The sequence below is a fragment of the Miniopterus schreibersii genome, assembly GCF_964146895.1.
Source record: "Miniopterus schreibersii genome assembly, chromosome: 4".
NCBI lineage: Eukaryota > Metazoa > Chordata > Mammalia > Chiroptera > Miniopteridae > Miniopterus > Miniopterus schreibersii.
In genome coordinates this window covers 20577029-20604891 of record NC_138105.1, presented here as the reverse complement: position 1 = coordinate 20604891, position 27863 = coordinate 20577029, and the positions used below count along the sequence as shown (strand labels likewise).

Below are 27863 nucleotides of genomic sequence, written 5' to 3'. Positions count from 1 at the left end.
CAGAGAAAGCTGTGACCAGGAGATGGTCACAGGCTCACGGGAGGCCTGTATGAAGGGCAGAGGCTCTCAGCCTGAAGTCGCCCGCCCGAGCCACGGAAAACAGGAGGGCTCATGCAGTGAGGGGGCCGCCTCCCAACAGGAAAGACAAGACGTCCACGTCTTGCTTCCCCACACTAAGATGACTAAACAGCCCCTGTCTAGCAGACAGCTGGTTGTCTGTCTACACTGTCTGGTTGTTGGCATCTGAGTATGTGGCACAGGCTTCCAGGCTCACACTTCCAATGGAAAATGCCAGCTCTACCCACCAACGCTCCTCAATTACCAATCCACAGGGCGGCTCTATGTTCAAATAGGGCCTGGAAGCCACAGTATACAGTACTGGCCCTGGAGTCAACACTGTCTGGGTTTGAATCCTGCCTCTGTCCTTACCAGCTGTGTGACTCCAACAAGTAACTTCACCTGTCTGTGCCTTAGTTTCCTTAGCTGTTGTATGCATTAAATGAGATGACACAGCCCAGCCGAGCGTGGCTCAGCGGTTGAGCATCGACCTAGGATCCAGGTGATAGGGCACATGCCCGGGTTGCAGGCTCGATCCCCAGTCAGGGGCGTGCAGGAGGCAGCCAATCAATGACTCTCTCATCATTGATGTTTCCCTCTCTCTCTCTCTCTCTCTCTCTATCCCTCTCTTTCTCTCCTTTCCTCTCTCTGAAATCAATCAAGATATATTTTAAAAAATAAGAATAAATAAAACTTATTTTAAAAAAATGAGATGACACACATAAAATGCTTAGCATAGGGTCTGACCCAAAGTGAGAGCTCAGTAAGTACTAGCTAAAAATAATTCATCAGGATTTCTGCATACACATGTGCCACACACAGACACACAATGCTGGCAGGTCCCAATCACTGTGAAAGCATCAGGACCAGGGAGCACCACCACAGCGACACCTTCCCCACTCTCCTGCAGGTGAGTCTCACCATCAGACAATGAAAGGGGTGAAGGGAGAAAACACAGACTTTGAAAGTGGGAAAAAACCAGGCCAGAAGAACCTGGGAGGCTTTGATAAAGGGGGGGGGCTCAGTACAGAACCCGAACCTCAGATGATCCTGTCAGCCAGCTACAATAGGATGGGGGGGGTGCTACGTGTGCACGCACATATGCACACACGCACACACATGTAGAAGGAGAGGGCTGGGGAGGGACACAGGAAGGGAGTCAGAGAATTCCTGGAATCTAACGTTCTTCCTTTGTCACTGAACCAGCAGATGTTCATGAGCTGACCTGGGCCTTGGCCAAGCTCTTGGCTCCTGCTAAAGTAAGCCCAAGCACATCCCTCAAGAAAGTGGCCTCTTCAAAGACTGGGCTGGGGAGCCCTCTCCAGAGAGAAAAGGCTCCCTGAGAAAAAGCAGAAAGGTGTGGGGAATATGTAGGGGAAAGAGGGCACAGGAAGGACAGCAGAGAAACAGGAGAGTCAAGGTTCAGAGTCAGAAAGAGTCAGCAGAATTCAGAACTGGGACATCTGAGGAATGTCTTTCAGAAAAATCATCACCGTCGGCATCATCTTAACAACTGGTCCCATTTGTGCCTCAGAAACAGACGTCAGGGAGAAATGAGAGTCTATGTAGGTTCTTGGGGTCTGAGGCTTAATGCAGCAAATGCTAGTTGCCTTGTGGACCAAGAAGCTAACGCAGCATAGGAAGCTGGCAGGTGGGCAGCCAGCAGGCCCTCAGCTAATTTCCAGACACACAGAGAGAATACGGATGGTGTTTGCTTGGGCAGGGAAATAATGAGGTGCTTTATTGCAAGGGAAGGAGGTGTCGATGACTGAGTCTATTGATTAAAACTAGACACACCCGGCCGGGTTGGCTCAGTGGTTGAGCACTGACCTATGATCCAGGAGATCAAGGTTCGATTTCCTCAGGGCACATGTCCAGTTTCAGTCTCGATCTCCAGTAGGGGGCATGCAGGAGGCAGCTGATCAATGACTCTTTCATCATTGATGTTTCTCTCTCTCTCTCCCTTCCTCTCTTTGAAATCAATAAAGATATATTTAAAAATAAATTTTTTTTTTAAATTTTTAAAGAATGGCTAGGCCCATTTCCTACTCATGATCTTTGTGTTCTAGTTGAAATAAATACCAGTGAAGACTTCCTTCCAGCTAAATATGGTTCATCTCTACTCCTTCCCAAAACCCTATTAAAATAGCAGGATCCTAAAATAACAGAATGACAAGCTCTAGTAGAGAGAACGTCTCTAAAAAAGATAAAATAGAATCAACAGGTTATCTGACATCCTGAGAAGGACTGTTCAATTCTATCTATCTTACAAAAATCAGTGGTAATAACACTCACTATGCAAAAGAAAAAGGCTATTACTACTGCCTTTATTATTTTTAAAAAAAGTTTTCCGATTAAAAAGACTATAATTATAATACATAACTTAGGCCAGTTGTAGAAATAATATTACGAGAATAAAGACACGGGAAGGATGTATGTATATGAGGAGAAAGTCTATGAAAGTTCAACTTTATTCTTCTGTGAGAAGTCAACAGATAATATCTAAAGCTATTCCAAAAATAATGACATAAACATATTGTTTAGATAAGTGGAGATAAGTAGTAGATGAAACAGCTTTTAGCTCAATCAGAGCCTGCATGTTAACTCTTTGAGAATAAGTGAGTGGCTCTAGAGAGCAAGACTTGGTGTGGACAGGCAGAGCAGGGGACTCTTGCTTACCAATATAGGCCTTGCAGTAGTATTTGACTTTTAAGATCCTGTTTAAAGAACACTTTGATCAAAACAAAAATTTTTTTAAACAACAGAAAAGATTTATTTCAAACCTAGCTCAAATTACTCTTCCCCCACAAAGTCTTCTCAGATCTCTTTCCTCTTCTCTCGTGAAAATTACTGTCTGTGTCATGCATCTGGCAATTAATCATATTATACTTGGCAATGAGCTGAACTCTTCTTTTGCTAATGGTCTTTCCACCTGTGTCTTGTCTCCCTGACTAAGTTATAGCTGCTTCACAGCAGAGTGCACTTGTCGCAATCTTTGAGGTGTCCACAACAGGCCAAGTTATTAAATCCACAAGCTTGGAGGAGGTGTGGCACCCCAGCTCCCCATTACCTGCATAAGCATTGGCCTGCTGCAGAAGGTCGGTGCAGGTGTGCACATCTGCAAACGCACGGATGCCCAGGCAATTGGTGGGATGCAACTGAGACTGAAGGAAGTCACAGCAGTTCTGCCGAACGTCCATGAGCTGCAGCAAGCTGGCTGCTGGGAGCAGCACCTGGAGGAGAAGGTGACATTCTGAGATACTGGATCCCTCCAGCAGGACCTCATCTCCCTAAAGCACTGTTCTAAAGCACTCCCATGCCTGAGGTCCTTGCATGGCTCTCCAATGCCTGCTCAAGTCAATCCAAACCTCCTGGTCTTGCTGTCAGGACAGCCCAAGCCTTGTTTCCCACCACTCTCCACCTCATGGGCTCAAAGCACCAGCCTCTTCTCAGCATCCCCACAGCTCACAGCAGAGCTTCTGTACGAATTTCCTGGGGATCTTACTCAAGTGCAGATTCTGATTCAACAGGCCTAGGGTGGGACCTGAGAGCCTTCCTTTTAACCAGCACCCAGGTGAGGTTGCAGCTGCTGGTTCATGAACTGCACTGTGAGTATAAGGACCCTTAAGAATGGGATGTTTGTGCCCCATCCCCAAAATGTATATGTTGAAGTCCCAGCCCCCAATGAGACGATATTTAGAGACAGGGCCTGTGAAGAAGTAACAATGGTTAAATGAGGTCATAAGAGTGGGGCCCTAAGGTGCCCTAATGAGAAGAGGAAGAGATATCAGTGTTCTGTCTCTACAACGTGAGGACACAGGGAGAAAGAGACCTTCTGCAAGCCAGGGAGAGGGTCTCACCAGAAATTGAATCAGCTGGAACCTGGATCTTGGATTTTTTTTTTTTTTTTTAACATATCTTTACTGATTTCAGAGAGAGGAAAGGAGGGGGAGAGAGAGAGATAGAAACATCAATGATGAGAGAGTCATTGATCGAGCCCGCAACCCGGGCATGTGCCCTGACCGGGAATTGAACCCTGATCGCCTGGATCCTAGGTCGATGCTCAACCGCTGAGCCACACCCAGCCGGGCGGGATCTTGGATTCTTAACTTCCAGACTGTGACACCATAAATTTCTGTTGTTTAAGCCACCTGATCTGTGATATTCTGTTATGGCATCCCAAGCAGACTAGGATAGATTGAGTCTTCTATTTGGCTGCACATTAAAACCACCTAGAGAATTTTTTAAATATTGATGCCTTGGTCTCACCCCCAAAGATTCTAACTTAAGAGGAGTGAGGTGTGGCCTGGACAGTGAGATGTTTCTAAAGCTCCCAGGTACTTCTAATGTACAGGCAAGTTTGAGACTCACTGCCCTATGACTTTTTAGCACACTGTCTTCACAAAGAGAGGTACTTATCAAATTGTTCACTAGCCGGTTCACCACTTAATTACTGAATGTCCGTGTGCCAGGCACTGGCCAAGGCTCTAAGATTCAGTGCTAAGCATAAGCCAGACCCCTGTTCTAATGGAGCTTATAATCTACTGGAACAAGAGTCACACCCAAATCCCTCGGGACTCAGAAAAACACACTTTATTCTCCCATCCAACAGATAAAGAGAACATCCTTAGGTACATTCTCAGAGACAGGAGAGCTGAGTTTCCTTTTAAAAGGTAACAGGACACATGAGTATTTATACTATTTCTTGGAAGAGAGAAAAATTTCCAGCTTAGGTGTGTCTGCATGTGTTTTTCCTAAAAGCCAGGGAAGACTGGCTTGAGCAGGCCAGATGGGTGCTCAGACTGCCAACCCCTTTCAACTTCCCTAGGCCTTTCCCACACTGCCGAGGCCTGCCCTCTGGATCCAAAATCCTGGAGAGACGGTCAGAGTCCTGCTTGACCCCAGCTCTGCTTCCCTTACCCCCGCCCTGTGGAGGAGGTCAACAGTGTGAGCGTGACCTTCAAAAAAGAAATTTGGGGGGGGGGGGGGGAATTAAATAACAGAACAGTTTGATTTGAGGCGGCTTAGTTCAGGACCCCCAGCATCCATTTCAGCCCCAAACAACTACCATGCCCTGGGCCTTGTCTCCGCTGCTCCCCCGGCTCTCAGAGAGAGTCTGGGCCAGCCAGATTCCAGCTGTTCCCATCACAAGGGCATGCCCAGGAAGACACGGGCTGCAGATGCATTTATTTTTCTTGACTCGGGGCACTACAAAGTCTTTTTTTTCCCCAAGTGATTTAAATTCTGGAGCCTGACCATCTCCCAAAACAGTTCTGAGTCTCAGCTCTGGCTCTCCGCACCAGCATGAGCTCAGGCCAAACACTCTGCCCCACTTCCATCCTTGGGCCTTGTCCCTCCACTAGGGTACCCAGTCATCCTGGTTTGCTGAGGACCGAGGGGTTTCCCAGGACACAAGACTTTCAATGCTAACACTAGAACAGGGGGAATCCCTGCCCACATGCAGAAACCACCAAGAACCTCCACTACCAGCGGCCTACTCCCAAGCTAAACTCTGGCTCTCAATGAGAAAAACCTTTCCAACTACAAGCTTATTAAACTTCTCCTTCACGATGGCCAAGTTCTAGAAAACATGCTCCTCTTCTCTTCCTCCATGCGCTCCCTTCCACTCTCCTATGTCCCCAGCAGGAGAACAGTAAATTAGCATTGTGTCCTTGGTATTTGCCGAACCCTGATTCATTCCAGAGAAGGAAAAAAGATAAAAATCACCCACTCTTGAGTTTTAGATCATAAGTGAATACAGCTAGGCTCCAAATCTGACCACTTAAGCTCCATTCTCAGTAGGCAGCCACTCTCCCCACTAAGCAGCCATAAACTGAGAAACTCAATTAAACTGTGAGCTTGCTCGGCCTAGCCAAACAGATTCCAGGACCAGATTAGTCTCTGCCTGCTAGTTAAGGGGAGAACCATTAACCATTCTTGTTGAATACATACCAGGAATGGAAAGCTCTGTTCCAAACTCCCAAATGACCTCCATGACACCCCCCTACCAGCACCAGCTAGAAGGTCTACAGTTAAGGCCAGAGGCTGTCAGCGCTCGCAATGGAAGCCCTATGTCACAGGGTCAGTTACCCACCCTACAGCACAGGAGCTCTAACCCTAACCCCAAGCAGCTCTGATGGGGAGGAACAATCGGTGTTGTCCCACATGCTCCACTTGGTGGCATGGCGAGGCCCCAGAGGGTCAGGGTGGTTAGAAGCAGGAATGGGACAGCAGCCCTTTGGCCCCGCAGCCTAGGATTTCTGAGAGTCCTGTTCAGCCCCAGATTGCATTCCCAGCCAAACGGAGGTGCGATCGTGCCGGGGACATGCATCCCCTTCCCCCCTGCTCTCCTTTTCACGAGCACAGCAGCACAATTTGGTACTTAAATTCTCAAGCTCATGACAACCAGCCCAAAAAATAAAGTAATAAATATTTCCTGAACATACTCCTTAGGTTATGATTTTCAGTTTTTAAAACCTCCTTGGATAGAGCTACCCACATAGCTTTCAACATCCCTACTGTTCACAAAACCCACTTAGTAGGCAAAAATTATAAGGCTTTCCACCTCTCCACTCTCCGCCCCCCATCCTGTTTGGGTCCTCTCCTGAGCTGACTTCCTAAAATAAATGGGGCCGGTGGTTTCTCTAATTGCTCCTTCCCTCTCTTTGATCTTGCACTGCGATTAGCTATGAGTCAAAGGCCCTTTTCTTCCCACTATGTGCTTCGTACAGGAAGGCGTGAAGAAAAGTAAAGGAAGTCAAGATGCTGAGGGGGAGGTTTGGAGGTTGGGAGATATATCACTGCTTAAACTCTGAGTCTCAGGGACAAACTGGGCCCCCGTCCAGTGGGGCTCTGGGGTCTGCACAGGAGAACAAACACAGCTCCCCAGAGGCTGTGAAAGAAAAGAGCACACGTCCATGAGGGGCTGTCTTCACCTCCCTCTCCACATCAACAAGAGTTTTTAGAGGATTTCCGCTCCTCTTATCTCGCCTGCAACTCGACTCCCTCAAGTGGCAGCAGTAACAAGATTGCGAACAAAAGGCCAAGCCTGGGTCCTCAGCTTTGAAGCAAAACTGTCCTGATGGAATCACCAGGGCAGTGCTGGTGGCCCCTGGATGGAGGAGGCAGAGACCAGAGGAAGAGTAGCTGGCTGGAACCACCCTGGGGATGGAAGATGCCCCTAAGTCACAAGCTTTTAGCCTGCCCCTCTCCACCTCAGCATTCTGATTCTGGGAAAACAGGCCCCAGAAGGACCCTCAGCAAGGAGTTTACAGGCTCCCTCCAGCTTGCAAATGGCCTCCCCTCCATTTTTCACGTGCGGGCCCTGTTTTGTTTTTTCTCACCCACGGATAACATGAAAACACAGCAGAGGATATCCCGTCACAGGGTTTATTTCCTTTAACAAAAACAAAAGGAAATGCCCTGCCTCAAAAAGCACCTACTCCTGGAATTTCAGGGAGGCAGGGCCGTGGGCACCAGCCAGAGGGCCAGGTGACAGGACTGACCAAGGCCACAGCATGGGTCTGACTGTGCCAGCACCAGACATGAGACCTGGCACAGAAACTGTTAAATTAAAAATCTGTTGAGAAAAAGAAGAAAGGGAGAGGGGGGTGGGGGAGAGGGAGGGAGAGGAAGGCAGGGGGAGATGTGTATAGTTAAACAGAAGAGCTAGCAGAATAGGACTGTGATTAAAAGTCTCGCTTGTATTTTGACCTCTCCACTTACAGGCCATGTGACTAAAGGCAAATTACTTAACCTCTCCATGTCTGTCTCAACAGTAAATGAAGAAAATAATGGTACTGCCTTAAAGGCTTGTTATGAGGGTCAAATGAGATAATACACGTAAAGCTGTTAACACGGTGCTTGGTACATCAAGAATGCTCAATTAAATTAGTTTTTATTATTATTAATTATGAACTGAAGTCAAGATTCTGATCATTCGTTTAACAAGAAACTCTAGTTCACCACATCAGCAGAGCACAATGAGTGGGAGAGAGCTGGGTTCAAATCCCAACTCTATCCCTCACCGCCCACGTGACTGTGGGTACTACCCATTTAACCCCTTTGAGCACAATTTCTTCAACTCTAAAAGAAGGATCATAGACGAACGTTCCATTGGTGGTTACGAGAATTAAACGAAGTAATGCGTGTGAAATGATCAACACATGCTTGGCTTACAGTGAGTATTAATGTGTCACTGTGACGACTGGTACCTCTACCACAGGAGGGCAACTCGGTATCTTCAAGGTACGTGTGGCCATTTAACCAAGCCCCAAATCTCTGGCCCTTCTTTCTAAGACTTTCAGGAGAGCCCCAGGACCTCCATGCTCACCTTCTCAGCGCACCCAGTCTTCCAATACTGACACCACGGACAGCTATGAGCAGCTGCCTCGGAAGATACATAACTGCGTGAAGAAGCCACCTTTTGATCCAGACTTTCTCTTTTCAACCTTTTTTGTTTTGTTTTCCCCCCAAGGTGACCCCTGACCAAACCACAATTCAAAATGAGGAGGAAAAGGGGAAACAGTATACCTCACTCCTTCCGAACAATGCGCGGGTCCCTGAAGGTTCCACATCGCGCTCCTCGGGAGCCCTTGCACGCGCTGGCCGCTCCCGCCCTGCCCGGAGACGAGCACTGCAGGCCGCCAAGGGGCACCACCCAGTGGGACACGGGCAGGCGGGCAGAGGAGGCGGGCCTGACCTGCCCGTCGGTCTTCCTCAAGATCTGGCCCAAACAATACTTCTTCAGTGAAGCCTTCTCTGACCATCGTCATCAAGGTGGCGATGGCCATTCCCTGCTTACTGGGAACCTCAGCCTGGCCCCTGCCCTACTGCAGGGCACCCATGCTTCACCATCTGTCTCCAACTTCACATCACGTGCTCCCTGGTGAAAGGCTTCTGTGCTCACAGTGCTCTCCGTGCCCACAGTGTCTGCGGGCACACAGGGTAGCACTCTTCTAAGTGCCTTACCTAAATTAATTCATTTAATCCTCACACCAACTCTATGTGGTTAAGTACTACTATCATGCACATATTACAGATGAAAACACTGAGGCACAGAGAGATTAAGTAACTTTTGTAGGGTCACACAGCTAGAAAATGGCAGAGCTGGGATTTGAAGGCAGACAGTCTAACGCGTGACCACCCAATAATATGAGTACAATTTTGATTCCCGTTTTACAGATGAGAAAACTGATCCTTAAGGCAAGACATCAGTGTGGATGTTGGAGAAGCTCTAGTAGGAGGGAAAGGAAACAAATCAGAGGCTGGCTGAGTGTCTTCTCTAGCCAGAGTTCACGGAGTCTCCTAACACCCCGCAGTGGGAAAGGGGCAGAAGGAGAGCACTGCGAGAGTTCACGGCAAAGCTGAGGCTCAGAGCCGGTTCCCTACTCACAGGCAATTCCTGCCTCATCTCGGTTTCTGCACGTCCTCTGAACCTGCACATCTTCACTCTGGCCCCCCGCTCCCACCCCTACAAAGTAGTTTTTTAAAAAACAATAGTGAAGCCATTTTCTCCAGAGTCCTCTAATTAATCTGTCTGCTGCTACCTCCCTTAAGATAACTAGTCTTATAGAGACCACCACTGGGCCAGACCAAAGTTGCAAAGATAAATACCTAGCCAGGCAAAAAAGAATGCAGAGCAAAGCATCTTTTAATTCTCTAGTTTGAAAATCTTTTGTACTTTACCAAAAAAAAAAAAAGATGTTAAATAAGTCCATGATGAAAAGGGAGGAAAAATGCTGGTTTCAATCATAACAATTCTACAACCTCCCCTACAAGTACTGTTTTTGGGGTTTTGTTTTTGTTTTGTTTTAGTGGCTTAAAACAACACAAATTTATTTTCTTTACAGTCCTAGAAGTCAGAAGTCCCAAATGGGCCTCACTAGGCTAAAATCAAGGTGTCAGCAGGGCTGAGTTCCTTCTGAAAGCTCTGAGGGAGAATGTTTCCTTGCTTTTCAAGCTTCTAGAGGCCACCACATTCCTTGGCTCGTGGCCCCCCTTTTCTCAAAGCCACAAACATCTCGTAAGTTCTTCCCAGATCACATCTCTCTGGTTCTTCTTATTCTGCCTCCCTCTTCCACTTTAAAGAGCACTTGCTATGACACTGGGCCCACCTAGATAATTCAAGGTAATCTCCCCATCAAATGTTCGACCGACCAGCAACATGAATTCTATCTGCAGTATTAAGCTCTCTGACATTTAACCTAATGGATTCCGGGGATTAGGACGTGGACATCTTTGGGGGCCTACCGTGCTATATGGTTAATTAGTTACTGATACACCCTAAGGCACGGGCTTTAAAAATTATTTACCCCCTACACATTTTTAGGTTCACATCTAGCTAGCATTCCTCATTAGAGTTGCAAAGAATGGAATTCCATACGTTTTGTAAATCTCACTATTTACATCAAGTACCTAAATGAATTAAAATGTGGTGGTAATTTGATATAACTATCATCCATTTTTTTTAAAAAGTTTTCCATACATGCCCTATACTCATTTTATACTGAATTATTTGCACTTCCTGTTACTACCCAAAGTCATTCAGCTATTTAAACTCTGCTGCTAGACCTAGGATGTAACCATTGCATTGTCCACTCCACTCTGAATGGGAAAGACCAGAAACAAAATAGAAAAGCCGTGCATTTTACTGTGTATAAAATACACCTCATTTAAAAAGGGGGGGGGGGGGAGGATTAGACCAGATCACTATACAACCCAAGTCTGTCCAGGGACCGGAGACAAAGGCAGGCTCCATCGTGGGGCAGGCTCTGCAGGCCCAAATGCAGTGTGCCTCAGTCCCTCCTCCCCACTTATGAGTACCCTTCACCACCCAGCTAACTCCTGCTCATTTCCAGGCCTCAGGTTAAATCTCATCTCCTTGCAGGTCCCCTCTTCCACCTAAACTGAGTCCCCTTGACACACTTTCTCATTGTGTGCCATGTTCGTTTCCTTTGAAGGACTTAACCACAATGTGTGCATAACTACTGCTGTGAGCTTACTTGATGAGCGCCTGTCTTCACCCCTAGACCACAACTCCATGAGAGCAGGCAATGGAATTGGCACTGCTCACTGTTGCCCACACTGTCCAACAAAGTGCGTGGCATATAAAAGGCACTCAAGCACTTGGGCTGAACTGAACAAATAAATGACTATCAATTCTGCCTCAAACACCTCAATCCTGGAAAAGGAGGTGCATCCTGGGTAAGGGTCGCAGGTATTCTGGTCACTAGACAGGCGTCTGTGTCACAATAAATTATGCAGAATTATGCTTTTAAATAAAGAAAGGAAAAATCCTGCATATCACATGAAATCTCCAGCACTTTAAATAAGGACTAAGATCCTTAATGACAAGAAATAGTGTATCCTGTGTCCCTGTTGAGCGGTGATTTGGAGGGTTACAGAGTGGGCCACGCCTGCAGCCATCTGCCTGACTGAGGCCTCGCATCCTCACAGTAAGGACGTGCCTTCAGGTGAAGCAGCATCTCTGCTGACTCCTTTTTTCAAGGCTCCAGATGGCAGGGCAGTGGAAGGGGGAAGAAGCACAGACACCACCTATCACAGCCCGCACCCCGCCGCGACTCGGGCCTGGTGCTTGGCACCTCCAGGTGCGCGGAGGCATTCAACTGACTGATACTGAAACAGGAAAACGTCTTTAACAGCCTCGCGATCCAATACTCAAAATCCCTGAGATGAGATGGTGACTGGGGAGAAGCAGTCACCCAGGCTTTTAGTTCTTCCTTCACCAAGAGTGTGAACCAACATGAGTGAAAGACTTTCTGCTCGGGGCCCCAGCTCACTCCAAGGTCTGATGGCCTAGTGGGGAGGAGTGTGGGTGCTGTGGTCAGGCAGGCACAGTGTGAGGGTCAGTCATCCACCTACTAGCGCTGCGGCCCAGGGCAAATCGCCTGACCTCTTTGGAACTTGGTTTCCTCTCCAGTTACCAACTAAGCTGTCATGAGGGTTAAATGAAGGGACGCTATTAAATGGTGGGCCCGGAGTGTGCAACACACTGAGCTATTAGCTGGGTCTCAGTTTACCTGAACGTTCTCCTCGGTCACCTCAATTTCGGCCGTGTAGATATAGTCAATCAGCTTACTTAGTGTCCGGCCGTCCACGTCCTTGATTTCAATCTTCTTGGCTTTACTCTCAGACATGTCACCTACAGTTCAAAACAAAACAAAATGGACATGAACCTGGCACCTACAGTATGCTTAACTTTCACATGGCCTCCTGCTTCGTCTGGATAACATAAAAGCACTGGCTGCACTCTGGAAGGTCTCCAGCTGACATCGGGTCACATCAACTCTAGGTCTATGGTCATCCATAAACCCGACTTTAAGCACTCCCCACTCTATCTGATGCCCATTTCCATTTTGAAGGCAAATCTGTGTACAATAACTTATTCAACCGACATTTACTATAAACTTCTACACAGGCAGCCAGAAAAAGTGAAAAAGATATGCACCTGCCCTCAAAAAGCACATGGTCTAGTCTAGTAGGGCCAATTTATAAAAATATTTATAAACGGAGGTGGTAAGAGCTAGTAGAGGTATATAACACAAAGTAACCATGATAACGACAATAAAAAGTAACATTAATTGCTAACTATGGCCAAGCATTGTTTAGGCACTTTTTAATCTTCAGAACAACCTATGAGGTTTATTAATATTAATCCCATTTTACAGATAAAGAAACTGAGGCAAATCTAGGAAGGGGCCTGGCTGGGTTTGAAACCAAGGATTCTGGCTGCAGAGCCTACACTTGTAACCAAGAATGCGGAAAGTAGAGCAAGGAACCTTGCCCGGGGAATCCAGGAAGGCATCCAAGTAGGTCACTTTTGAGCTGGGTATTAGAGAATAGTGTGCAACAGGTAGCGAGAATGAGGAAAGATGAGCTGGGTGCAGCAACCATAAGAGTAAAGAGAGGAACGTGCCAAAAGGACAAATATTGGGAGCTGAGAGGCTGGTGTGGCCGGTACCTAGGGTAACAGTGAGGAAGGAAGGAAGCTAAGAGGCAGCAGGGGCCAGGATTTGTGACGTACAGAACCCTGCGAGCCATGCAAATGAATTTGGATTTTATACTAAGAGTAGCACCATTGGGAGGGTTTAAAGAAGGGAATTACATCAACAGGTGGATGTTTTTGAGTGAAATTTGGGATGTATGCGTGAAGCTGGATCAGAGGCAGGGAGGACAGCTGGGAGACCTGGTAATGATCCATGAGAGAGAGGACACAGGCCTGGGAACTAGCGCAGCAGCAGCACCGCGTCTGCACGGTCCTGAGGCCCTTAACTTCAGCAAACCCTCTCTACGCAGAGAAAAGGTCCGCCTAGAGCCGGGCTCAGCCAACAAGGCCTGCTGGTTTCAGAAGGGAAAGGGGGAAGACATGTGTCTTTGTAGACTGAAATAAAGGGCAACCTGACTGCAAGAAACAGGGGTTCAGAAGCCCTCGTGTGGGCGTGAAAACAGAGCCTGGGAGGTTGTTTTCTCTCTGGAATTTGTACCCTAGAGCCAAGACAACAAGTACAGTGCAGCACGTGGGCGCAGACGCCCACCTCCAGCCCACAGGGCTGCACATGATTCCTCCGCCAGTGCACAGCTCCCACCCCATCAGAGGGCTAATATGAATGACTCTGGAACAGGGAGGAGAGGGGAAAACCATCCCAAACCCGCCTGCTCCATTCACTGCTAGATCAGGCAGACCAGGGACCCTTCACTTTGTTCTCTCTCCTCTCTGATGGCTCTGGAAGCCAGTCAAAAGGCCACCCGCCCCGAGGCAGGATGAAGGGGCAAAGAGGAAACAGGAAAGATGACGGATTTCTCTACGCACAGATAGACTCTCACAATCTCTCTCATTTGCTCCAAAACACACAAACAAAAACATACCCGCAAGGAAATCAGAGTCCAGTTGGCAATTATGTTGTAAAGGCTTAGGAGAAAAAAAACAAAAAAGAGCAACCTGACTGCAGGAACCAAGCGATTCAGAAGCCCAAGTGCCAGTGTGAAATCAGAGCCTGGCCTGATTTTTACTCTCTCTGAAATTTGTGCTTGGGAATCAGGTTAAGGCTCTGTAACTTTGAGGTAAACAAGTGGAAATTACTGAAATTGTATGAAAATATCTATATAGATGGGCAAAAGTCTGAATTTCCGGGGGGGTGACAAATCATTTTTATCAGCCTCAAATGTCCAGACTGTTTTCTAGATGGTGGAACTTACAAGACTTTTTGTTTTTTGCTTCTTTAACGTGATTCTGAAATTACTGATTTTCTACATTAAGTACTTAAAACTTCAATAAGCAACCAAAAAAAAATGTAGAAAGTAAAACCAGGGCCTCAAAGATAATATTTATTTTCTAAGAAAGTTCCCTTAAAGAAATTGGAGATCTGTGTAAGTCACAGACTTCTAAAATCCAATCTTATCTCTTATGGACCAACAGAATTACTGCAAAAACTAAGACTTCAGCTTAAACAGCCCCTGAAAGGGGCAGTAATAATAGTGGCTACTATGTGTGAGGCCCCCTGCTAAGGGTTTATACACATTAATTCATTTAATCCTTGTAACAGCCTCAGGAGATAGATTACCTCCACTTTATAAATTATAGAATTAGCATTTCAAGAGGTATATGCACATAGCTAGTCAGAGGCTAGGATCTGAATCTTGGCCTGACTCTAGATCTCATGTCATTTCTAATAAGTCCCTCTATAATTTAAACCTAACCCTAACTGATGGCCTTAATAAACGTATTCCAAACAAGCCCTTGGTCCAAATTCTGAGGACAACTTAGTACTTAATACCTAGCAAGCAAGAACCAAGAGGGATGGGATCTTGTCAAGCTTATTTTTGAAGATATCCTCAACACCTAACGAAGTGTGTGGCACATAACGGTCACCTAAAAATGCTTGTTGGAACAAGGAAAGAGAGGAGGAAGACAGGCTTTCTGCTGGCGTCTCACAATTCCGTGGACTCCGGGACTTCCTGCGGGTCAGAAGCCATCGCAGGCTTGGTCCTTGCTTCTTTGCTCCCCTCCACTACTTCAACAGAGTATTTCTAGGAAACAGAACATGAGCCCTGCAAGCACTTCTATCTTCAAAGTCAACCCAAGCGGCTTCCTCTGCTGGCTTTTCCCCAGAGGCGCAGCCCAGCCGCCTCAGACTCGGAAGTTTCAGGAAATGTCTGTTGGCCGCACATCTTTTTAGCCCCTTCCACCTTCTGCTTGTCACCTGTTAACATGCATGTCCTAGTCCTCCAAACAGAGCATGATCCACTCAAGGGCAGACATTTGTTGATTCACTCACTCACTCATTCATTCAATAAACATGTGTCCAACAGACCCCATGTGCCAAGCATATGCTAGGCTCGGAGGACACGAGGCAGAGCAAAACACAGCCCTGCCCTCAGAGCGCTAAGTTTAGTAGGAGGAGAGAGACACGCAAACCAGCAATTACAAAGTGTGTTAAATGCCAGAAAAGGGGGCTCAGCCTAGAAGGGTCTTAAGCAGGGATTCCTGTACCCTGAACTGTATTCGAAATGATGAGCACACAGGAGCACGTAATTGCTTTTTGTAGAGAGAGTCCATTGTTTTCATCAGATTGACTCATGATGGTTAAGAACCACTGATCTAAAATGCGATCTGGAGAGAGAACCCTACTTACGCAGAAGAGAAGTGAGTACGAGGGGAGGCTATTCCAGGCAGAGAGTGGTGTATGCAAAGGTCCGGAGGTAAGAAAGGACATGACCTGGTCGGGGCCCATAAGAAGCTGAGCTCGGCAGACGCGCTGAAGCGAAGGGAGGGATGGGGAGACGAGGCTGGAGGTGTGGGCAGGGTCTGGAGCACCTGAGGGCCTTGTGAGCCCTGCTAAGGAGTTTAGACTTCACTCTGAGAGCAATGGGGAGCTCTGGCAGATTTTAAGCAGGTGAGGGATTCATCAGATTTATACTTGGAAAGAGATCATAATAGCTACAGAATAGAGAATGGTTTAGGGGTGAAGGAACAAAATAGAAGGCTGGTTGACCAACTAGAAGGCTGCTGTAGTGAATTAGGTGAAAGATAACGGTGAACTAAGGGACTGCCTTGAACTTATTTAATGCCTCACACTCAACCTTAGGGTCTTGCACCTAGAAGTCCCCGAGAACCATAGGCCAGGAGAGCAAGCAATCCCACACCTCTATCGGGTACAAGTGTACAAATCAGGGTTCTCGGTCCTAACAAGCACATGTGCACAGCTGAGCTCTTTTTAGGTGGAAGACAGTTAAAGGGGCGCAGGAGGAGGAGATGCGAGGTGAGGAGCAGGAGGAAAACCTTTCACTATCAGAGGAGACTCAGGAGGGCTAGAAAATCACTGGCCCTTTTTCCAGGTTATTACTATGAACCCCACTCTACTATTCATCAAAAAGAAGCCTCAAGAGTGAGAAAGGAAAGGTAGAGTGGCTGACAGGTCTCTGCAGAACCAGTGCTAAACCACCAACCACCCCCACAAGGTTGTATGTCAAAGGGAAGAAAAACTGCATCAGGAGTCCTCATGTTCTAGAATTCTTCCCTGGTCCTAACTGGAATGTTACTGCTGCCATTCAGTTTCACATTCTGGGTAGAAAGAAAAGAGAAGATCCTTCCCCTTTGCAAAATGATCCTTCATGGGCGTTATTAAACTTTCTTTCCCCTAATTCTCATCTGTCTGAATCCTAATATCTGAGTTGCCAACTTATCTGGCTAGAGCTGAGGCCTATGTCACACATTAACCTCACATGAGAAAAAGAAATACCCTGCCACCTCCCTGCACCCCGGCCAACCCTCCTGAAGGTGAGTGGTCTGGGCCACTTAACGGCAAAAGGCTGACCTCTGTCTCCTATGAAATAAAGGCATTCTCTGTCCTGCCTTCATCCCAAGGCTGTTGGAAACCAAAGGAGATAATGATAGTGTGAATTATGACAGCAGGATTTGGCCGAGCTGCAGCGATGGGCATCACCCATCACCCACCCTCCCTGGAGCTCATCACTTCTCCACTTGGAAAAGTCTTTCTGCTCAGCTAGTGGCACATGGAGCACCAAGTCAGGAAGAAAATGCCTGTGTAGCCACACAGATGCTTCAAATCAATCCCACCCATCACCAGGATGGCTGATTGGAGAGCCAACCCTCACATCCACAGGAGCTCTGTAAACTATGATGTGCTCCACAAGTAACAAGCAAACTCTTTTTTTTTAAACATATCTTTATTGATTTCAGAGAGAGGAAAGGAGGGGGAGAGAGAGAGATAGGAACATCAGTGATGAGAGAGTCACTGATTGGCTGCCTAGCCCGCAACCCAGGCATGTATCCTGACCGGGAATCGAACCCCAACCTCCTGGATCCCAGGTCGACGCTCAACTGCTGAGCCGCACCCGGCCGGGCTACCGTGAAGATCTTCAAAGGCATCAATACGGCATGTGAACAGTCAGAACACAGACAACGGTCTGGGCCTGGCAGGGTCTGGCATGAAGAAAGGGTGGAAACAGAGGCTCTATGGAATGCGTGCCCGCCTGGGAGGTGAGCCAGAGAGCTGGGCCTCCATCACTCTGCTTTGCAGGGGCTCCCTGTCCGCTCAAATCCCCAGCCCCTTGCCTCCTACCCCAGCACATTCCTGACTCGCCTCCCTATTTCAACTCACCACATGTTCAAAGACACCAGCTAAACATCAGCCTACATCTAATAAAAACTGGACAGCAACTCTTCTTTAAGAACCAAAAGCAACCTATAATCAGCCTCTGCATCTAGAACCAGAAGGACGGACAGCTCGCTCCAGGGGTGGGATGGGAGCCCAAATGTCTTGCCACCACGATGGGGGGGGCAAGACCCTAAGCCTACATATTCTTTAGATCTCAGTTCCTTTAACACCATAAAATGAGGCTGTTTTTAAAGTATTTAGATGACATGTAGGGACCTATGTGGAGTACAAATACCCATAGTCCGCAGAACCCATACTAAAGGACATGACAAAAGAGAAAAATACTGAGTAGGCCAGTAAAGGGGAAAATTACCTTCCCCTGGGATAGAGGTCCTAGGTGGGGAAGATGGATTGGGGCAGGGGAAACCTTACGTGTTCTATACTCACAGGAAGATGGGCAGAGCACAGCACTGCTGGCCTCTCCAACCACGCTATGCCAAAGGAGTGGGGACCACTGGGCTGACTGCCTTTCCCAGGCCTTCCACAGGCTGGCTGCCTTTGGACACTCTCTTGTGGGCACTCAGACCTCAGTTTCACATTTATTCAAAATTATTGTGAGCAGGACAGGGTCAAGGAGTAGAGCTGGTATTTGGAACCACCACAGGGCATTTGGGCAGTATAAACTCAGAGGACAAAGAATAAAAACACTTTAAGCCTAAGTGAAAGATTATAATCACATCAGTCAAGTCAGAAGAAAGTCACATGTATTTTGTTTTCTTTCTGGCCTTAAACATGCTGACAGGAATGGGCTTTGCATGAGTCAGCTGGGCCTTTTCATTACTAATTTTATGCATCTTAAAGCTGAACCTGCTAATTAGAACATTTTGCAATGTTACTTTTTTTTTTTTTGTACCTGTTTACCAGGGTTTAAGCAAAGCCAAGGGGCATCAAAAAATAACACAAATTTCAGCCCAGCTGGCGTGGCTCAGCGGTTGAGCATCGACCTATGATCTAGGAGACCGTGGTTTGATTCCAGGTCAGGGCACATGCCCAGGTTGCGGGCTCAATCCCAAGTAGGGGGGGTGCAGGAGGCAGCCCATCAATGACTCTCTCTCATCACTGATGTTTCTCTCTCCCTTTCCCTTCCTCTCTCTGAAATCAATAAAGATATATTTTTAAAAAACAAAAGCAAAAAACCCCCACAAATTTCATATGTTGCTGATGGAAGCATGAGCTGGTACAACTGCCCTAGAGCTGTAGAGTTGCAGCACATGCCTCACAAGTCTTCTAAATGTGCGTGCCCTTTAACCAAATATTTCTTATTCTTGGGATCTATTCCAAGGAAATAATCAGAAATGTAAATAAGATTAAGATACAAAGATGCCCACTATGGTATTATTTATGGCAGCAAAACATCAGAAAGAACTATAATTTCCAACCAATAAGGAAATACATTTTCAATTAGGATACATATGATGGAATCTTAAGGAGCCATTAAAATTATGATGTAGATGTGATTTAATTGACATGAAAAGATATTCACAATATACTGTCAAGTTCAATTAAGCAAATTTGCATTGAGCCCCTACTATATAGAAGACCATGCCAGGCACTGAGGACATAGCAGTAAATTAAAAAGGTACAGTTCTTACCCTCATAAAGCTTATGGCTGACGTGGAAAGTCAGATATTGAAGAAATAATGAGGTAAGTAATAACACTAAAGAGAAGCATAGGGTACCATGAATAAAGCAAAGGGATCTAACCTAATCCAAGGGGATCGTGGGAGGCCCTCCTGAGGAAATGATGCTTACGTGGTAATGAAGGATGATCGCGAGTTAGGCAGGCAAACAGGCAGAGGAGCGGAACATTTCAGGAAGGTGAACAGCAATTTTTTAAAGTACACACATCAAAAAAGGCTATTCAACTGTGTATATATAAAATGAACTCATTAATGCTAAAAGCATATTTTGTACCTATTTATAAATACATATAAATACAGGTATATATTTATAAATACAAAATCTGAAAGAATATAAATTATAATCTTATCTAGGTGTTGTAGTACATGTAACTTTTAATTATTTTTGCTTGCCTACATTTTCTAATTTTTTCTGCAGTAAACATATGTGATTAGTGGGTGGATGGATGAATGGATGGATGGATGGATGGTAAACAGATGCAATGAAAGGCTTTGACTGGGCATCGCGTTAGATTGCTTTCTTCTCTCTCTCATTTTTTGTTTTTGTTTTTTAAATCCTCGCCAGAGGACACACTTCCATTTATTTCAGAGAGAGAGGAAGGGAGAGGGAAAGGGAGAGAGAGGAACATCGACGTGAGAGTGAAACATCGATTGTTTGCCTCCTGCACATGCCTGACCTGGGATCGAGCCTGCAACCTGTGTATGTGCCCCGACCGGGAATTGAACCTGCGACCCTTTGGTATACGGGATGACGCTCCGACCAACTGAGCCACACCAGCCACGGCTATTGCTTTCTTCTCTTGATTCTTTCCTCCCTTCAATTACTAGAATCGAAGATCTGCCCCCAAAGCATCTTCCTCTCCATTTCTAAAATCACTTCATTTTGCTTCCACTACCCGAGAGGCAAATTCATTAGCAAAAAGCGGAGCCAACATTAGAGCTAGTCCAAGTCCAAACAGATTCTTATCACAACACTGGAATTTCCAAACCACACACACAGAGAAGAATGTCTGACAGAGATATTTACTAAAATTTTGGCTAAATACTTATTGCAGACAAAATGAAATGTGTTTTAAAAAAGAGATGGAAGAAGGAGAGGGGAAAAAATTTAAAACATTACTACTATGGTTTGAGATTACTCCAAAAAGAATGCGGCTCCAAGTGTCCAGGTAGCGAAATCATCTGGCTCTGCAGGCTGCACTGTGAAATTCCTCGCCTAAGGTTCAAAGTGCGCTAAGAGTGGCTTGGTGCACTTAGAGATACAGCTCTGAGCTGAGACAGGCTCCTTCACAGGATGAGCCATGACGGACACACATGTGAGGAACTCTCAGAACTTAAGTGCCAAGTCTTCCCCAACAGGAACCACTCTTGCCCAGCTGAAGCTGTGTATTTAGGAAAAAAGTAAGGGCCTATACAAGCGAAAATGTACCTGCGCTCACCCATTCTCAGCAAGCCTATGTTCATGCTTTTCACCTCTACTTTCTGAGTCCTAAATGCCAGGCCCTGTGGTAGGCACTGAGGATTCAACAGTGACAAGACATGGTCCTCAAGTGCACAAAGCTCACAATCAAGTGTGACAGATATTTCATTCATTCGTTTAAAAAATACAAGTCCTATTGTATATCAGTACTTCAGGATATAGTAACAAACAAGTCCAACAAGATCCCTGACTTCATGGAGCTTATAGTCTAGTGAGGAGAGACGTGTAAAAAACATGCAAATAACCAACCAACATGATTTTCAGATGGTGATAAATGTTATGAAAAAAATATAGTCAAGTTATGGGATAGAAAAGAGACTTAATGGGGAACTATGGCTACGGTGGTCAGAGGAGACCTCTAGGACACAGAGACGTCTGAGCTGTAAACTGCAAGAGGAGCAGCCACCATATGAGACGCCCGAGTACGGGCACTGCAGACACCAGGAAACAGACAAGAATGCGGAGTGACAGTGACCACACTCAGAGGAAGCACAGGGTACTTGGCGAGCACACGGAAAGGACATCTGATCCAGTCCACAGTCTCACCCAGCCCAGCTGGCCTTCAGTCAGCAGTGATTCATAGAGCACTGCTCATACCTCGTTCAGGGGAGGTGCTGTGAGACACTGCAGGCCAGAAGGTCAGCCATGGGTTTCAAGGAATTCGGTTTCAGAAGTAAAGCATGGGAAATAGTTGGGCAAGGCTATTTGGCATGCTCGGGGAAGAGGAACTCCCTGGAAAGTTGGCAGAGATGCTGAAAATGAATGACCGATAGCGAATATTCCTGTCTTACTCTCCCCCACCCCCGGCCCCACTATCACCTCTCCCGCACTCCTCTAAAGGCTAGAGGAGGCCCATGACCCCTGCCTCCCTCTAAGGAAGGGCTAGGGAAGGACAAGATGTGGGCCAACCAGTAGAGCACGAGGCCAGCCATCAAGAGGCCACGTTCCACTCATTCTCTGTATAACCTTGGACAAGTCTCTTCCCTTCTTTCCGCTTCAGTGTCCCCCATCTGCAAAATGAGAGATTGGAAGGCCTGGGGATGAACCCAAAAGTTTATTTTTCACAAGCTCCCCACATGATTATGATGCATGCCAAAGTTTGAAAACTAATGGACTACAGGATTCTACCTCTTTGCCTCATGGTGGACAAGGGGCTGCATGCCCAACTAACCTGGCTGAGACTACGGCTCCATCAAGTCCTCCATGGTGCAAAGCACAGTATCTGGCACACAGAAGCTCCTCATGGTGTCACAGCCTTCTCTTTCCTCCCTCCCTTCATGCCACCACCCTCAATATTCTCCCAGGAGGGGGCTACAGCCTCGTAACTGTGGGTTATTGTTTCCCGTTACCATACCTGTGAACATTGCACAGAAGTAGGGGCTGCAGGCTGCCAGGACCACACGGTGGGCTTCTATCTCGACATCTTCTGCCACAATCATCACGTCACACAACAGCTGCTTACTGTAAAACACCAGTGAGGGGACAAGATGGGTCACAGCACCAACACCCTCCCCAGTCATACAAGGTTATTTTTCCCTCCACCCAGACTCCACACCATCACCATATAAGGCCGTCATAGAGACCTGCCCTATCTTGAGTTAAGCAGTGGAATGGGCTCATCGACTTTTCCAAGACCCCGACAAGCCTGACATTCCTGCTTTCCTAAGGTACACAGAGTGATCCAACTAGTCTGCGGCTGCAAATTCAGAGTTCCTTCGCTTGTCTTCCCCTCTCTGCTCCCCACTTCATCAGCTCTGACTGAGACAGGAGTACAGCAGCTTAGGGAGCAGTGGGAAAAGCCTGGGGCTGCCAGTCAAGTGACTGAATGAATGCCAAGGGGCATAAGCATGCCACTGAGGTATGCCACTGGCGAGAACAAGTATTAACAATTCCCCAAGAGACCCTCTGCCTATGCAATACTGTTAAGAGGCCAGTGAGATCTGGAGGACTCACATATTTCTTCTCCCACCCAGATTCAACACTATCACCAAGAAGACTCTGCCTGCACGCTATGTTCCCTAAGGACACTGCACAAACACTAATCATTGCACTCATTAAGAATACTGTAACTACCTTTTTACTTGTCACTCCCACTACACTGGGGACTCTGAAAGGGACTTGTCTTAGCTGTTCTTATATCCTAGACACCTGGCTGCATGCCTAGCCCACAGTAGGCCTTAAATTTTTACTAAATAATTGAATGAATTTTGAAATGGGATCAATCCACACTCATAGGTAGAATAGATATTTGGCTACTTTGGAGACTGAAAGGGTGCTGCAAGGCCCTGTCAACCCAAGAATTTTTTCGCTACCAGCCTTCCAGTTTCTCATCATGCCTGTTATTAATATAATGGTTAACATTAATGGAGTTATGTGCCAGGCACTGCTCTGAGCACTTTTTTGCATGTATTACTTTATTTAATCCTCTCTACAGCCTTATGAGGTAGGGCTATTGTTAGGTCCCACATTACAAAAAAGAAAATTGAGGCCCAGAGAAGGTAAGTAACTTTCCCAAAGTCACACAGAAAGAGAGCAGTAGAGACAGGATTTGAATGCAGGCAGCTGAGCCCCAGAACCCGTGCTCCTAATTTCTATGGTATCTTGTCACCACTAGTCCCTCCTTTAGACTGAAGCACTATAGGTGGGAAGGAAGACAGGCAGGACAAACACATTTCAACTGTAATCCGTTGGTAGTAGTTAATTAGAACACTATAGTGGAATGGGAAGTCTGAGGTCATGACTGGGTTCCATGTAAGAGTGATGAATGTAATGAATCTCCCATGGTTGATAAATAAAAGAGAAAGTACATATTTGCCATCCCTGGTGTATCATAGTAAACCATTGCCAGGTACTAAGACATTATTCCAGGTTCACTTTTCAGAGAAATAGAATCATAAAGCCTGAAAAGGTTGGAGGTGCAAATCGCTCAGAGATTATCTGGTTATGAAGCTTGAGAAGCCTGAGTCTTGAATCCAGACACAGTACCATACTGCCTCATGACTGGGTGACACTTGTATGGAAAAAGACAGAAAACAGGTTAACTCAAACAGGGGAAAGTGGTCAGGGAGGTTTAACATATGGAATAAAGTATCAATGAGGGGGCTTCTGGGAAGGGTGACACCTCTGAGCACCAAGAGGCAAAACCTGGGGGCTGGGACCTCACCCTGCAGTAGCCAGCAGACCCTATACACAAACTTTAAGCCAGCTCAACTGGAAACATAACATGACCTTAACTGGCTATGAGAAGAGGGACAAGTGACCTCACCACAGTTTTCTCATCTTTCTTAGCTACCTTGGAACATACATCATGGGGGCCAAATGAGTGTGCAGATGTCACCTGAGAACAGATTGGTGGGGTTTGTTTGTTTTGTTTTTGTTTTGTGTTGTGTTGTGTGTTTTTTGTTAATCCTCATCTGAGGATACTTTTTCCATTGCTTTTCAGGGAGGGAGAATGAGAGAGAGAGAAACATCAATGTGAGAGAGACACATTGATTGGTTACCTCCAGCATGCGCCAACCAGGGGGCGGGGAGTGAACCTGCAACCCAGGTACATGCCCTTGACTGGGAATCAATCCCTTGGCCCTTCAGTCTGTGGGCATCTGCTCTAATCACTGAGCCAAACTGGCCAGGGCATTTAGTTGTACTTTTGATGTGGTTGCGGGAGGATGTGAGTACCACATTTACCTACACCACCATCTTGAACAAAGTCTGTGCAGTCAACTGATTTTTTATAAGGGTGCCAAGACCATTCAACTGGGAAAAAATAGTCTTTTCAACAAATAGTGCTAGGACAACTGGATATCTACAGGCAAAAGAATGAAGTTGGACCCCTACCTCACACCACATATAACAATTAATTCATAATGAATCAAAGATCTAAATTTAAGAGCTAAAACTATAAAACTCTTAGAAGAAAACATAGGGGTAAATATTCATGACTTTAGGTAAGACAGTGGTTTGTTAGATATGACACCAAGCGCACACACAAAAAAACAACAAATAAATTAGACATCCAAATTTACAACTTTTCTGCATCAAGGGACACAATTAAGACATCAGGAAAGTAAAAAGACAACCCACAGAATGAGAGAAAATTTTTCAACTCATATATCTGATAAGAGGCTTGTATATAAAATAGAGAAAGAACTTGAACACTATAACTCAATAATAAGTAGACATATAATACAATTTTTAAATGGGCAATGGATCTAAAGAGATATTTCTCCAAATAAGATACAGAAATTCCAACGATCACATGAAAACATACTCAACAACATTAGTCATCAGAGAAATGCAAATCAAAACCACAACGAGATACCGCCTCACACATACTAGGATCCCTATAATCAAAACACACACAAAATAACAAGTGTTGGTCAGGATATGGAGAAATTGGAACTTCCATACACCACTGGTAAAAATGTAAAATGGTGCAGCTGCTTTGGAAACCAGTCTGACAGTTCCTCAAAAGGTTATACACAGAATTATAGGATCCTGAAATCCCACTCCTGGGTACACACCCAAGAAAAATGAAAACATACATCCACACAAAAACTTATACATGAACTTTCATAGCAGCATTATCTGTAACAGCCAAAAGTCAAATGTGGTCTATCCATACAATCAACTCTTAGCAATAAAAAGGACTGAAATACTAAGATATGCAACATGACAAACCTTGAAAACATTATGCTAAGTGAAAGAAGCCGGTCACCATAAACCACATATTGTATGATTCCAAAACAGGCAAATGTATAGAGGCTAAAAGCAGATCAGTGATGGCCTAAGGCTGGGGGAGGGGGGAGGGGGAATAGGAAAAACGGGGTTATTGTTAAAGTATACAGGGTTTGAGGGGGTGATGAGAATGTTCTAAAGTTGTTAGTTGCATGACTGTGAATATACTAAAAGCCATTAAATTGTACACTTTAAATGCGTGAATGGATGGCATATAAATTATATCTTGATAAAGCTGGTACCAAAAAAGAAAAAGAAATCAGTGTGCTAAGATGGTTATCGCAGGCTCTAAAGGCAGAGAGGCAGACCATCAAAAAAAGAAAAATATGAGGACAGGGAGCTGTTTGCAATGGTGAAAAGAGAGGTTAGAACTGTCAAGATGACCTAGAAAAGACTCTCTCCTTTTCAGATCTGGTCAGGATGTGCTATTCCAAACAGGACTGTATCCCCTCTAGCTGGCTGGATGGTCGGGACTCAAAGAGCCATTAGTGCTCTGCTGGCCCAGAAGCGGCTGCTGGTCCAAGCAGCGCAGAGCTCTGAACTGCAACAGGAGGAGGGAGGCTGGGTGGTTACTATGCCAACAGCCCATTCTCCACTATGGAAGTAAAAAGAATCGGAAACTCATGAATTGGATGACTCATAAATGGCAAAAACCATGTGTGCTTAAACTAAAATAGCTTAAAATTGAGGGAGGGAGATGTGGAAACAATGCAAGAAACAAGCCTAGACCTCTGGAATATCACGTAACGTTTTATCTTAATCTCTGTAGGGCGAGATGCTTTACCCAGGTTTTCACCAAAATAGAGTAGGCCTCTCTCCAAGTCCCATTAAACTCGCACAGATCAATAAAGTCTATTCAGACCCTTCTCTCAGCCTCACCCATTCCACTCGGGTTTTTAAAATGAGCCGTTTAAATACCTTAGAATTTGATGTAACCTTTGACCACCACAGAATGCAAGCTCTGATGAGGGCAAGACCGATTCACTTATCTACGGCCATCCTCCTGTAACTGAGCACAGTGCTCAGCAAATCACTGTCATCATAATAGCTAACGCTTAAAGAATGTTCACTGTGTGCCGGGGCCTCCTAACAATATCTAAGGAATAAATATTATTATTATTATTATTATTATTATTCTACATGCTGTTGAAATTGGCAATTCTACTTCCAGGAATTAATTCAACATTAATAATCATGAGTGTGCACAAGTATTTAACAGTAATATGTGTGCTATCGCTGTTCTAAGCACTTTACTTATTAATCTTCTTCACAAGCCAGCTAGACTGGAACTATTATTAGCCTCATTTTATGGTTGGCAAAAGTGAGGTCAGGGAAATTAATTAACTTGTCCAGGGTCACACACCCAATAAGTGCCGGAGCCAAGATTTGAAACCAGGCTGCCTGGCTCCAGAGTCTGTGCTTGTGACCACTATGCTATACTGCCGCAAACACAACCACGGCAGGTGTTATTTTCATGTGGGATTGGAAAACCTAGACATCCAACACCAAGAAACTGTTTTTAAAAAAATAAACCAAAGAGAGAATATCATTTATCCACTTAAATATCACTGTAAAACAGTTAGTGACATAGAAAAACTTGTTCAATATAATGGCATGAGAAAAAATCTAGTTGAGACATGTGAAGGAGAAAAAAGATATTCTCCAAAGTGTTAACAATCGTTACCACTGTGTATTAAAATTATAGATGACTTTTTGCTCACCTGTATTTTCTAAATGTTCTATAATAAATATATTTCTTTTACCAGAAATATTTAAAAATTTAAAGAAAAATGAAAGAGAAATCCATACCTAAACCTGAACTGGAAAAAAAAAAAAAAAAGAAAGAACAAAATTGTGGTGGCTAATTTTATGTGTCTACCTAACTGAGCTAAGGGATACCCCCAGGGCTGGTCAGACAATATTCCTGGGCACGTCTGTGAGAGTTCCTCCAGACCAGACTATCATTTGAACACGGAGACTGAGAGGAGAAGACGGCCTCGGCCAATGCAGGTGGGCGGCCCCCAACCCACAGAGGGCTGGACTAGAACAAAGGGCGGAGGGTCCTCCCTTCCTAAGCTGGACGGTCCACCTTCCCCTAAGAAGAGCCCCTGGTTCTCAGGCCTTCGGACTGCAGGGCTCACACCAGTGCCTCTTGTTTCTTAGGCCTTTGGACTCGGGACTGATGTATACTATTGGTTTTCCTGGTTCTCCAGCTTGCAGACAACAGATTGTGGAAATTCTAGGCCTCCAAAA

At 45.7% G+C, this 27863-nt stretch overlaps 1 protein-coding gene across 1 annotated transcript in view; it reads right to left on the bottom strand.

Annotated features, from left to right (window-relative positions):
* Positions 1 to 27863, bottom strand: part of KLHL3 (kelch like family member 3) — a 108078-nt gene that overhangs the window by 59664 nt on the left and 20551 nt on the right. The window contains exons 3-5 of the mRNA XM_081135535.1: positions 22231 to 22337; positions 12099 to 12220; positions 3128 to 3290 (exon numbers count right to left, since the gene is read on the bottom strand). Of these exons, the coding sequence (XP_080991661.1) occupies positions 3128 to 3290; positions 12099 to 12220; positions 22231 to 22337 (392 nt within the window). The remainder of the gene's footprint in view (positions 1 to 3127; positions 3291 to 12098; positions 12221 to 22230; positions 22338 to 27863) is intronic.